The sequence below is a fragment of the Nerophis lumbriciformis genome, linkage group LG39 (assembly GCF_033978685.3).
Source record: "Nerophis lumbriciformis linkage group LG39, RoL_Nlum_v2.1, whole genome shotgun sequence".
Classification (NCBI taxonomy): domain Eukaryota; kingdom Metazoa; phylum Chordata; class Actinopteri; order Syngnathiformes; family Syngnathidae; genus Nerophis; species Nerophis lumbriciformis.
Window position 1 is genome coordinate 22,962,501 of NC_084586.2, and position 10,000 is coordinate 22,972,500.

Here is a 10,000-nt window from a genome sequence, read left to right on the forward strand (position 1 = left end):
ACTTACACATCTGTGAAGGCACCATTAATGCTGAAAGGTACATACAGGTTTTGGAACAACATATGCTGCCATCTAAGCGCCGTCTTTTTCATGGACGCCCCTGCTTATTTCAGCAAGACAATGCCAAGCCACATTCAGCACGTGTTACAACAGCGTGGCTTCGTAAAAAAAAAAAAGAGTGCGGGTACTTTCCTGGCCCGCCTGCAGTCCAGACCTGTCTCCCGTCGAAAATGTGTGGCGCATTATGAAGCGTAAAATACGACAGTGGAGACCCCGGACTGTTGAACGACTGAAGCTCTACATAAAACAAGAATGGGAAAGAATTCCACTTTCAAAGCTTCAACAATTAGTTTCCTCAGTTCCCAATCGTTTATTGAGTGTTGTTAAAAGAAAAGGTGATGTAACACAGTGGTGAACATGCCCTTTCCCAACTACTTTGGCACGTGTTGCAGCTATAAAATTCAAGTTAAAGTTTATGAGTTTGAACATCAAATATGTTGTCTTTGTAGTGCATTCAGTTGAATATGGGTTGGAAAGAATTTGCAAATCATTGTATTCTGTTTATATTTGCATCTAACACAATTTCCCAACTCATATGGAAACGGGGTTTGTGTATCGAGATATACTTTTCCGTCCGTATCGCCCAGACCTAACTGCTACTAATCAGTATCAGCTAACACAGCGTTTCTCAAAGTGTGGGGCGCGCCCCACTGGTGGGGAATAGAGACATGACAGGTGGGGCGCGAGGAACGGGAGTAAATGTCACTTTAATTTTTTTTTTTTTTATTATATTCTTAGATTTTTTTTTGACTATGCTTTCATTTTCTTTACAAACTGTAAATCACTTTGTGATTCTGTCTGTGAAATCCGCTATATAAATAAATGTAAATTACTTATTTTTCCTGTAGGCTTTAAATTTCTAGGTAGGAGCGAAAGTTTGACAGACATAGCAACAGTAACTAGTGGGGGCGGGGCTAAGCGGAACAAACTATATGGACATTGCAAGTGATCTTGAGGAACAACTCGTAGACAAATTAAAAGAAAGTGGTTTTGCTTGACAAGTGGACGAAGCTACTGACAGCAATAAAGCATACCGTATTTTCCGCACTATTAGCCGCACCTAAAAACCACAAATTTACTCAAAAGCTGACAGTGCGGCTTATAACCCGGTGCGCTTTATATATGGATTAATATTAAGATTAATTTTCATAAAGTTTCGGTCTCGCAACTACGGTAAACAGCCGCCATCTTTTTTCCCCGTAGAAGAGGAAGTGCTTCTTCTTCTACGCAAGCAACCGCCAAGGTAAGCACCCGCCCCCATAGAACAGGAAGCGCTTCTTCTTCTACTGTAAGCAACCACCCGCCCGCGTAGAAGAAGAAGAAGCGCGCGGATATTATGTTTCATTTCCTTTGTGTGTTTACATCTGTAAAGACCACAAAATGGCTCCTACTAAGCGACAGGTTTCCAAGACGCAATCTCTCCATCCGCACACGGACTACTATTTCACAGCAACTGCCTAAAGACTTTCAAGAAAAGCTGGCTACTTTCCGTGCATATTGTAAAAACAAGATAGCTGAAAAAAAGATCCGGCCAGAGAACATTATCAACATGGACGAGGTTCCACTGACTTTTGATATTCCTGTGAACCGCACTGTGGATACAACGGGAGCACGTACGGTGAATATTCGCACCACAGGGAATGAGAAGTCGTCCTTCACTGTGGTTCTAGCTTGCCATGCTAATGGCCAGAAACTTCCACCCATGGTGATATTCAAAAGGAAGACCTTGCCAAAAGAGACCTTTCCAGCCGGCGTCATCATAAAAGCTAACTCGAAAGGATGGATGGATGAAGAAAAGATGAGCGAGTGGTTAAGGGAAGTTTACGCGAAGAGGCCGGGTGGCTTTTTTCACGCAGCTCCGTCCATGTTGATATACGACTCCATGCGCACCCACATCACGCTAGTTTTTAATATATTATTAAAGTTTGACTGACCTATCTGACTGTTTTTTTGACATTCCTTTAGCGCAGTTAGATGCGGCTTATAACACGGGGCGGCTTATAGGTGGACAAAGTTTTGAAATATGTCGTTCATTGAAGGCGCGGCTTATAACCCAGGGCGCCTTATGGTGCGGAAAATACGGTACTTGCCAACCTTGAGACCTCCGATTTCGGGAGGTGCGGGGGCGGGGGGCGTGGTTGGGGCGGGGCGTGGTTGGGGCGTGGTTAAGAGGGGAGGAGTATATTTACAGCTAGAATTCACCAAGTCAAGTATATATATATATATATATATATATATATATATATATATATATATATATACACAAGAAATACTTGACTTCTAGTGAATTCTAGCTATACATATATATTTATTTTATTATATATATATATATATATATATATATATATATATATATATATATATAAAATAAATACTTTCAGTGTTCATTTATTTACGCATATACACACACATAACACTCATCTACTCATTGTTGAGTTAAGGGTTGAATTGTCCATCCTTGTTCTATTCTGTCACTATTTTTCTAACCATGCTGAACACCCTCTCTAATGATGCATTACTGTGTGGCACGCACACAAGTGCTTTCATCAAATGCGCTAGATGGCAGTATTGTCCTGTTTAAGAGTGTCACAACATTGCTATTTACGGCAGACGAACTGCTTTACGGTAGACGAAAACGTGACTGCTGTTGTTGTGTGTTGTTGCCGCCCTGGGAGGACGTTAATGAAACTGCCTAACAATAAACCCACATAAGAAACCAAGAACTCGCCCTCCATCATTCTACAGTTATAACGTGATTGAGCAGTTACGCTGTTTATATTGTGGGAAAGCGGTCCGCATGGACCTGAGTCCGCCTGAATTTCGGGAGATTTTCGGGAGAAAATGTGTCCCGGGAGGTTTTCGGGAGAGGCGCTGAATTTCGGGAGTCTCCCGGAAAATCCGGGAGGGTTGGCAAGTATGCAATAAAGACTGCCTGTTCATTGCATACGTCCGCTGTGCGAGGATGTGCTGTTTTGTGGGGCTTGAAAACTCCCCCTTGTCCAAAGTGGGGGGTGACAAAAAAAGTTTGAGAACCACTGAGCTAACAACAACTCCAATTGATCAGGTCTCTACTAAGCGAACGGTTGCCAGCGTGAAAGTCCATCCATCCATCCATCCATCTTCTTCCGCTTATCCGAGGTCGGGTCGCGGGGGCAGCAGCCTAAGCAGGGAAGCCCAGACTTCCCTCTCCCCAGCCACTTCGTCCAGCTCCTCCCGGGGGACCCCGAGGCGTTCCCAGGCCAGCCGGGAGACATAGTCTTCCCAACGTGTCCTGGGTCTTCCTCGTGGCCTCCTACCGGTCGGACGTGCCCTAAACAACTCCCTAGGGAGGCGCTCTGGTGGCATCCTGACTAGATGCCCGAACCACCTCATCTGGCTCCTCTCCATGTGGAGGAGCAGCGGCTTTACTTTGAGCTCTCCCCGGATGACAGAGCTTCTCACCCTATCTCTAAGGGAGAGCCCCGCCACCCGGCGGAGGAAACTCATTTCGGCCGCTTGTACCCGTGATCTTGTCCTTTCGGTCATAACCCAAAGCTCATGACCATAGGTGAGGATGGGAACGTAGATCGACCGGTAAATTGAGAGCTTTGCCTTCCGGCTCAGCTCCTTCTTCACCACAACGGATCGATACAGCGTCCGCATTACTGAAGACGCCGCACCGATCCGCCTGTCGATCTCACGATCCACTCTTCCCTCACTCGTGAACAAGACTCCGAGGTACTTGAACTCCTCCACTTGGGGCAAGATCTCCTCCCCAACCCGGAGATGGCACTCCACCCTTTTCCGGGCGAGAACCATGGACTCGGACTTGGAGGTGCTGATTCTCATCCCAGTCGCTTCACACTCAGCTGCGAACCGATCCAGTGAGAGCTGAAGATCCTGGCTAGATGAAGCCATCAGGACCACATCATCTGCAAAAAGCAGAGACCTAATCCTGCAGCCACCAAACCGAATCCCCTCAACGCCTTGACTGCGCCTAGAAATTCTGTCCATAAAAGTTATGAACAGAATCGGTGACAAAGGGCAGCCTTGGCGGAGTCCAACCCTCACTGGAAACGTGTCCGACTTACTGCCGGCAATGCGAACCAAGCTCTGACACTGATCATACAGGGAGCGGACCGCCACAATCAGACAGTCCGAAACCCCATATTCTCTGAGCACTCCCCACAGGACTTCCCGAGGGACACGGTCGAATGCCTTCTCCAAGTCCACAAAGCACATGTAGACTGGTTGGGCAAACTCCCATGCACCCTCAAGGACCCTGCCGAGAGTATAGAGCTGGTCCACAGTTCCACGACCAGGACGAAAACCACACTGTTCCTCCTGAATCCGAGGTTCGACTATCCGGCGTAGCCTCCTCTCCAGTACACCTGAATAGACCTTACCGGGAAGGCTGAGGAGTGTGATCCCACGATAGTTAGAACACACCCTCCGGTTCCCCTTTTTAAAGAGAGGAACCACCACCCCGGTCTGCCAATCCAAAGGTACTGCCCCCGATGTCCACGCAATGCTGCAGAGTCTTGTCAACCAAGACAGCCCCACAGCATCCAGAGCCTTAAGGAACTCCGGGCGGATCTCATCCACCCCCGGGGCCTTGCCACCGAGGAGCTTTTTAACTACCTCAGCAACCTCAGCCCCAGAAATAGGAGAGCCCACCACAGACTCCCCAGGCACTGCTTCCTCATAGGAAGACGTGTTGGTGGGATTGAGGAGGTCTTCGAAGTATTCCCTCCACCGATCCACAACTTCCGCAGTCGAGGTCAGCAGAACACCATCCGCACCATACACGGTGTGTCAGCAGCAACAAACAGAAGACGGCACAGAAATGTTACCTGTGTGACATGTTTGGCCTCCTGTGGCGCGTCTGTTGTTTCTGTAGCCAACATGGCACCCCTGGAGATTCCTAATCCCGCACTGCGTGCTGCAAGAATCAGAAACAAAAACTTGAGCTTGACTAATGTCCTCCTTTGCAATGAAACATGGTATTAAAAGGTCCTGTTCTTCCTCTCTTCATGCAGTTAGTAGGTATTGTGCCACTGAGCTATTCAAACATTTTCCATCATGTGGAAACTTTTTGTGTTTTTTTAACTAAGTCATCATCTGGGTCACGTGTTGCTCTGATCTCAGCCCTGAAGGCAGTTTATACTTCACAACTCCCCCCCACGTCAACATGACATGAATCAATCATGATAAGCAGAGGTGTGGACTCGAGTCACATGACTTGGACTCGAGTCAGACTCGAGTCATGAATTAGATGACTTTAGACTCGACTTGACAAAATGTAAAAAGACTTGCAACTCGACTTAGACTTTAACATCAATGACTTGTGACTTCACTTGGACTTGAGCCTTTTGAATTGACATGACTTGACATGACTTGCTACTTTCCCCAAAACCCAAAGATGAAAAAGTTATTCGGGAGCGCTCCGTATTTTTCATCGTGTACTTGTCTATCAGCGTTGCGTGTGTCAGCTGGTGTGCTCTCAGTACAACAGCCAATCAAATTACATCTACTTTGTTTTCATCACACAGCATTCATCCAATCAAATTGCAGGACAACCAAGGAAGAAGACATGTCCAAACCACACGCCAGTGAACAAAAAATGATACCTAAAATAATTTCGTTTGGGTATAAAAATTACGAGGTGGTCAACACAAAACGGTTTGCAGTATGCAACACATGCGGTTCGAAAATGACTGATGGAGAGGCAACAACTTCCAACTTCGTCCGGCATTTGAAGTTGCACAAAGAACGGTAAGTTTTGAATGTAAGATAACGTTTATTGGCTAAGTAACGTGACTTTTATTTGCTGTGTAGTTAAATCAGTGAGGCTGTAAACTCACTGCTAACGTTATAACGTTATTGCAAACACGGGAATCTGTTGCAGTTCACTACCTTATTCATACTTTTTGTTCAGTGATTTTTTTAAGCAGGGTTACGTTAGTCAATATATCACACGTAACGTTAGACGGCGGTCAGCAGCACCGCGTATTTTAGCCACCTAAAAAAAGACAAAAATAGTAAAATAAAGGTCAGTTAAAATGTATACTATATTATGAATATGTGTACCGTTTTAGCTAGCTTTCTGACATACTGTTGGTTGTTTACCTCAGCGGTCCCCAACCACCGGGCCACGGCCCGGTACTGTTCCGTGGATCGATTGGTATCGGGCCGCACAAGAAATAATTTTTTTTTTTTTTTAATTAAATCAACATAAAAAACACAAGATACACTTACAAGTAGTGCACCAACCCAAAACAACTCTCTCCCCCCTTTTGTTCTGGGCATTGAACATGAAGACTCTTCCTTCACCGTTCCGAGTGGCCATGAGAGTCTTGGCAGTGCCTGCCTCCAGTGCTCCAGTGGAGCGAGTTTTCAGCCATGGTGGCATCATACTACGCCCCCATCGTGCACAAATGACTGACAGACTCTTGGCTAATTTGGTCTTTTGCAAATGCAATGCAGCATAGGGCCCTGACATATAAAAAGTACAACTTTTTTGTTATGTTCACGTATATGTCATGTTTTTTCAATGTTAACACTTTTGTACAAATAAGTACATTTGCACTTTATTTTTCAATGTGTTTGTTCTGTAAAGGAATGAGTTAATGTTTAAAATGACTGGTTAATAGTGCTATTATAAAGTGCAATGTCAGCACAATTTTCTTTCCTGCAATTTAAAATGCACTTGTTTTAATAAATAAATACAGCGTTTGAAAAGCATACACAATCTGTGTTAATATATTAGTCTGTGGTTAAAAGGACTTGAAAGGACTCGAAACTCAAAATGCAGGACTTAGGACTTGACTTGAGACTTTCCAGTCTTGACTTTGGACTTGACTCGGGGCTTGCCTGTCTTGACTCGGGACTTGACTCGGACTTGAGGGCAAAGACTTGAGACTTACTTGTGACTTGCAAAACAATGACTTGGTCCCACCTCTGATGATAAGTATACTCTCAATCTAAACAATACACAAACTCATTTGCATACTCATTTGCATACAGTGACAAGAGTCGCTGTCTACTTCCTGTGAGAGCTCTTGGGAAGTAAATCACGCTGATATTCAAACGTTGTCACGTCAAGCATGCCAGGAACGATCGGCACAAAAAGACATAAAGAGTAAATAAATAGTAATTCACCCCTAAACTGGGCCCAGGCGTTCAAATGTATAGCTAGCCACAAGCGCTACATGACGTCACTAGCTTAGCTTAGCTGAGCCGCTTCCTTACCGAGAAAAGTTGACTTTCCGTTTGGGTCCAAAAGACAGCCGCCCGTGCGCTATAAAAAGTAAACACCGCTTCTGACATGACGTCGCCTGTAAACGCTTCAAAAATGGGACAATATCTGCAGTTAGTTAAGATTTGTTAGCGGAGAGGAGAGATTAGTAAAGTGCAGAGTAGTAGCAGACGAAGCGCGGTGCATCATGGGAACAAGGACGACGCGTTCACTGACAATTGTTTTCTTCTAGATCGTGATCATTCTGAAATATGTCGTTTAATTTACATTTCATTCGCTTCACACACCTAAAACGCCGATTAATAGTATTATTATGTGTGGATTTTTCAGCTAAAATATTCGAAGTGTCACAAATTATGAACAGTGTTTGTTTTTTTGGCGAAGTCCCGGATGTACGAGCACTCTCAAAGGCAGCACTGTGTGGAAAGCGTGTTGATGTTGTTGTCATGTGAGAATGTTCCAGTCTGGCCTAAAGTCGGACCGACACACTTTCAACACACTTGTCAGAGCACAAAGTCACTCAAAACATAATATAGTTTAAAAAAAAAATACTATTTGGAGTGGAATAAAAGAGCAAACAGGTGAAATGTGACAAGAGGAAAAAGTTGCAATGTCGACTATAATAACACAAAGCTGCCATGTAGGCTGTTTCTTTTTCTTTAAAACTTGTCATTTCTCAAAAAACAATAATGAATCAAAATCAATGTTGTTATGAATTATTGACCTCTTTTAAGACTCCAATTACTTACCATCAAATATTCCACTTTGAAATATTATTTGGGGAAAATATAGCATATTTGGTGTGTTTGCCATATTGAAAACAAAGTTTTCTTTGACAAAAAGGGTATAAAACAGACCAATAACATTTTTTTAAACATCGACAGACAAATCTGAAGTTGATCTAGAGATCTAAATATTGAAAGTAAAAACTAAGCAAAACATATGACTTATTTTTAATGAGTGGGGTCCTTCTGGATCCCTGTCATTTTAGTAGGTCTTTTTGTGTTTTACTGTAATTGTATAAAAAAAAAAAATAATGAATCAAAATCACAATTGTTATGAATTATTGACCTATTTAAGGCTCCAAATATTTCACATCTAAAATGCCACTTTATCATGTGTTTTTGTTTTTTTTCTTTGAGAGAAAAATGCTGTAAAAAAAACCACAGTAAATTTCACAATGTGACCATGAAATCTATTGCTTTTACATTGCACAATTTGATGGACAACTTGCTTTGAAATCATTACTATTAGAATTTATTTCTATTTGAAAAATGGTTTGAATGTTTGATCATATATTTTTGCATAATTAGACAATATTTAAGTTAACATCATTTGCGATTACATGTATTTTTTTCCCCCCAGAATAGAAAGAAATAATACATTTAGTAAGAAAAGTTACAGTACTTTATTGATACATATTATTTCCAGGCTGTTCCAGGGCCACATCTGGCCCCCTGGCCTTGAGTTTGACATCTGTGATGTAGATGATCTATATCTGCTGTACACATTTACTTTAGAAAAGAGAAGTGTTGGATACTTCTCTTGTTGCCTTATTTGTATTGGAATATATTAAATGTTTGGGTAGAATTTTATTTAAGTAATAGAGAAATTTATCAGAGAAAGGGACAAGCGGTAGAAAATGGACGGATGGATGGATGTTTAACTATTGTATGGAGGAATGTAGTTCCTCATAGAACTGGCACCCAATGTTATTAAAACGTATTGATTTTGAATCGAGATGTCAGTAATTGCTGTTGGTCTTGAACCCCAGGATGCAGAGATGGCAGGAAAACATGACTTTGATGTCAAAAGGAAATGCAGTTCACACGTTTCTGCTCCGTGTGAACTCGTTGGGAGTTTCCTCCTCTCCCAGCTCGCTAGCCTCAACCTGAACCTTGGTATTTACCGTGATGTCGGACTGGCAGTGTGTCGCGCCTCGCCAAGAAGCAGCGAGAATACCAAGAAGCGCAAATGCCAAATTTTCAAAGAGAACGGCCTACGGATCACGATTGAAGCCAACAAGCAAACCGTCAACTTCCTCGACGTCACTTTCAACCTGAGAAATAACAGCTACCAACCATTCACGAAATCCAACACAACACTCCAATACGTGCACCATGACAGCAACCACCCACCCACCACCACGAAAAGTATACCTACCGGAATTAATAAAAGGCTATCGATGCTGTCATCTAGCAAAGCTGAATTTGACCAAGCAACCCCCCCCCCTGTACCAAAAAGCACTTGATGAAAGCGGATACAATTTCACCCTCACCTATGAACCCACGCCAGGAAACCAACCAAAAAAGAACAGAAAACGAAACAACATCATCTGGTACAACCACAGGAAAAACGTCTATAGTCCTGACAATATAGCACAAAAACAGACGTAAATACCACTGCATTCCATTTCTATTGTATTATAATTATCACTAATAAAGAATTGTTGAATTTTCTGTTTGAGTGTTAGTCCTGACAATATAGCACAAAAACAGACGAAATTAGCATGTTCCTAATCAGTTCCCTAAACGTTCTTGCCAAACGTTCATGGCTAACGTTCTGCTAACCAAGCAAGAACTCCACAACCTCACGTTCTTTGAACGTTACAAACTAACGTTCCCACTACGTTCTCCTAACGTTCACATAACGTTCACGTGTTACCTGGGATGTTAGTTAATATATTTGCCACAAATTCCTCAC

General features: G+C 43.0%; 1 protein-coding gene across 4 annotated transcripts in view; it reads right to left on the reverse strand.

Moving 5' to 3' along the window:
• Positions 1-7,484, reverse strand: part of plekhm1 (pleckstrin homology domain containing, family M (with RUN domain) member 1) — a 43,244-nt gene extending 35,760 nt beyond the window's left edge. For all 4 annotated transcript variants that reach the window (XM_072912696.1, XM_061931746.2, XM_061931747.2 and 1 more), the window contains exons 1-2: positions 7,291-7,484; positions 4,893-4,981 (exon numbers count right to left, since the gene is read on the reverse strand). In XM_072912696.1, coding sequence (XP_072768797.1) covers positions 4,893-4,946 — 54 coding nt within the window. In that variant the 5' untranslated portion in view covers positions 4,947-4,981; positions 7,291-7,484. The remainder of the gene's footprint in view (positions 1-4,892; positions 4,982-7,290) is intronic.
• Positions 7,485-10,000: the final 2,516 nt, after the last annotated feature.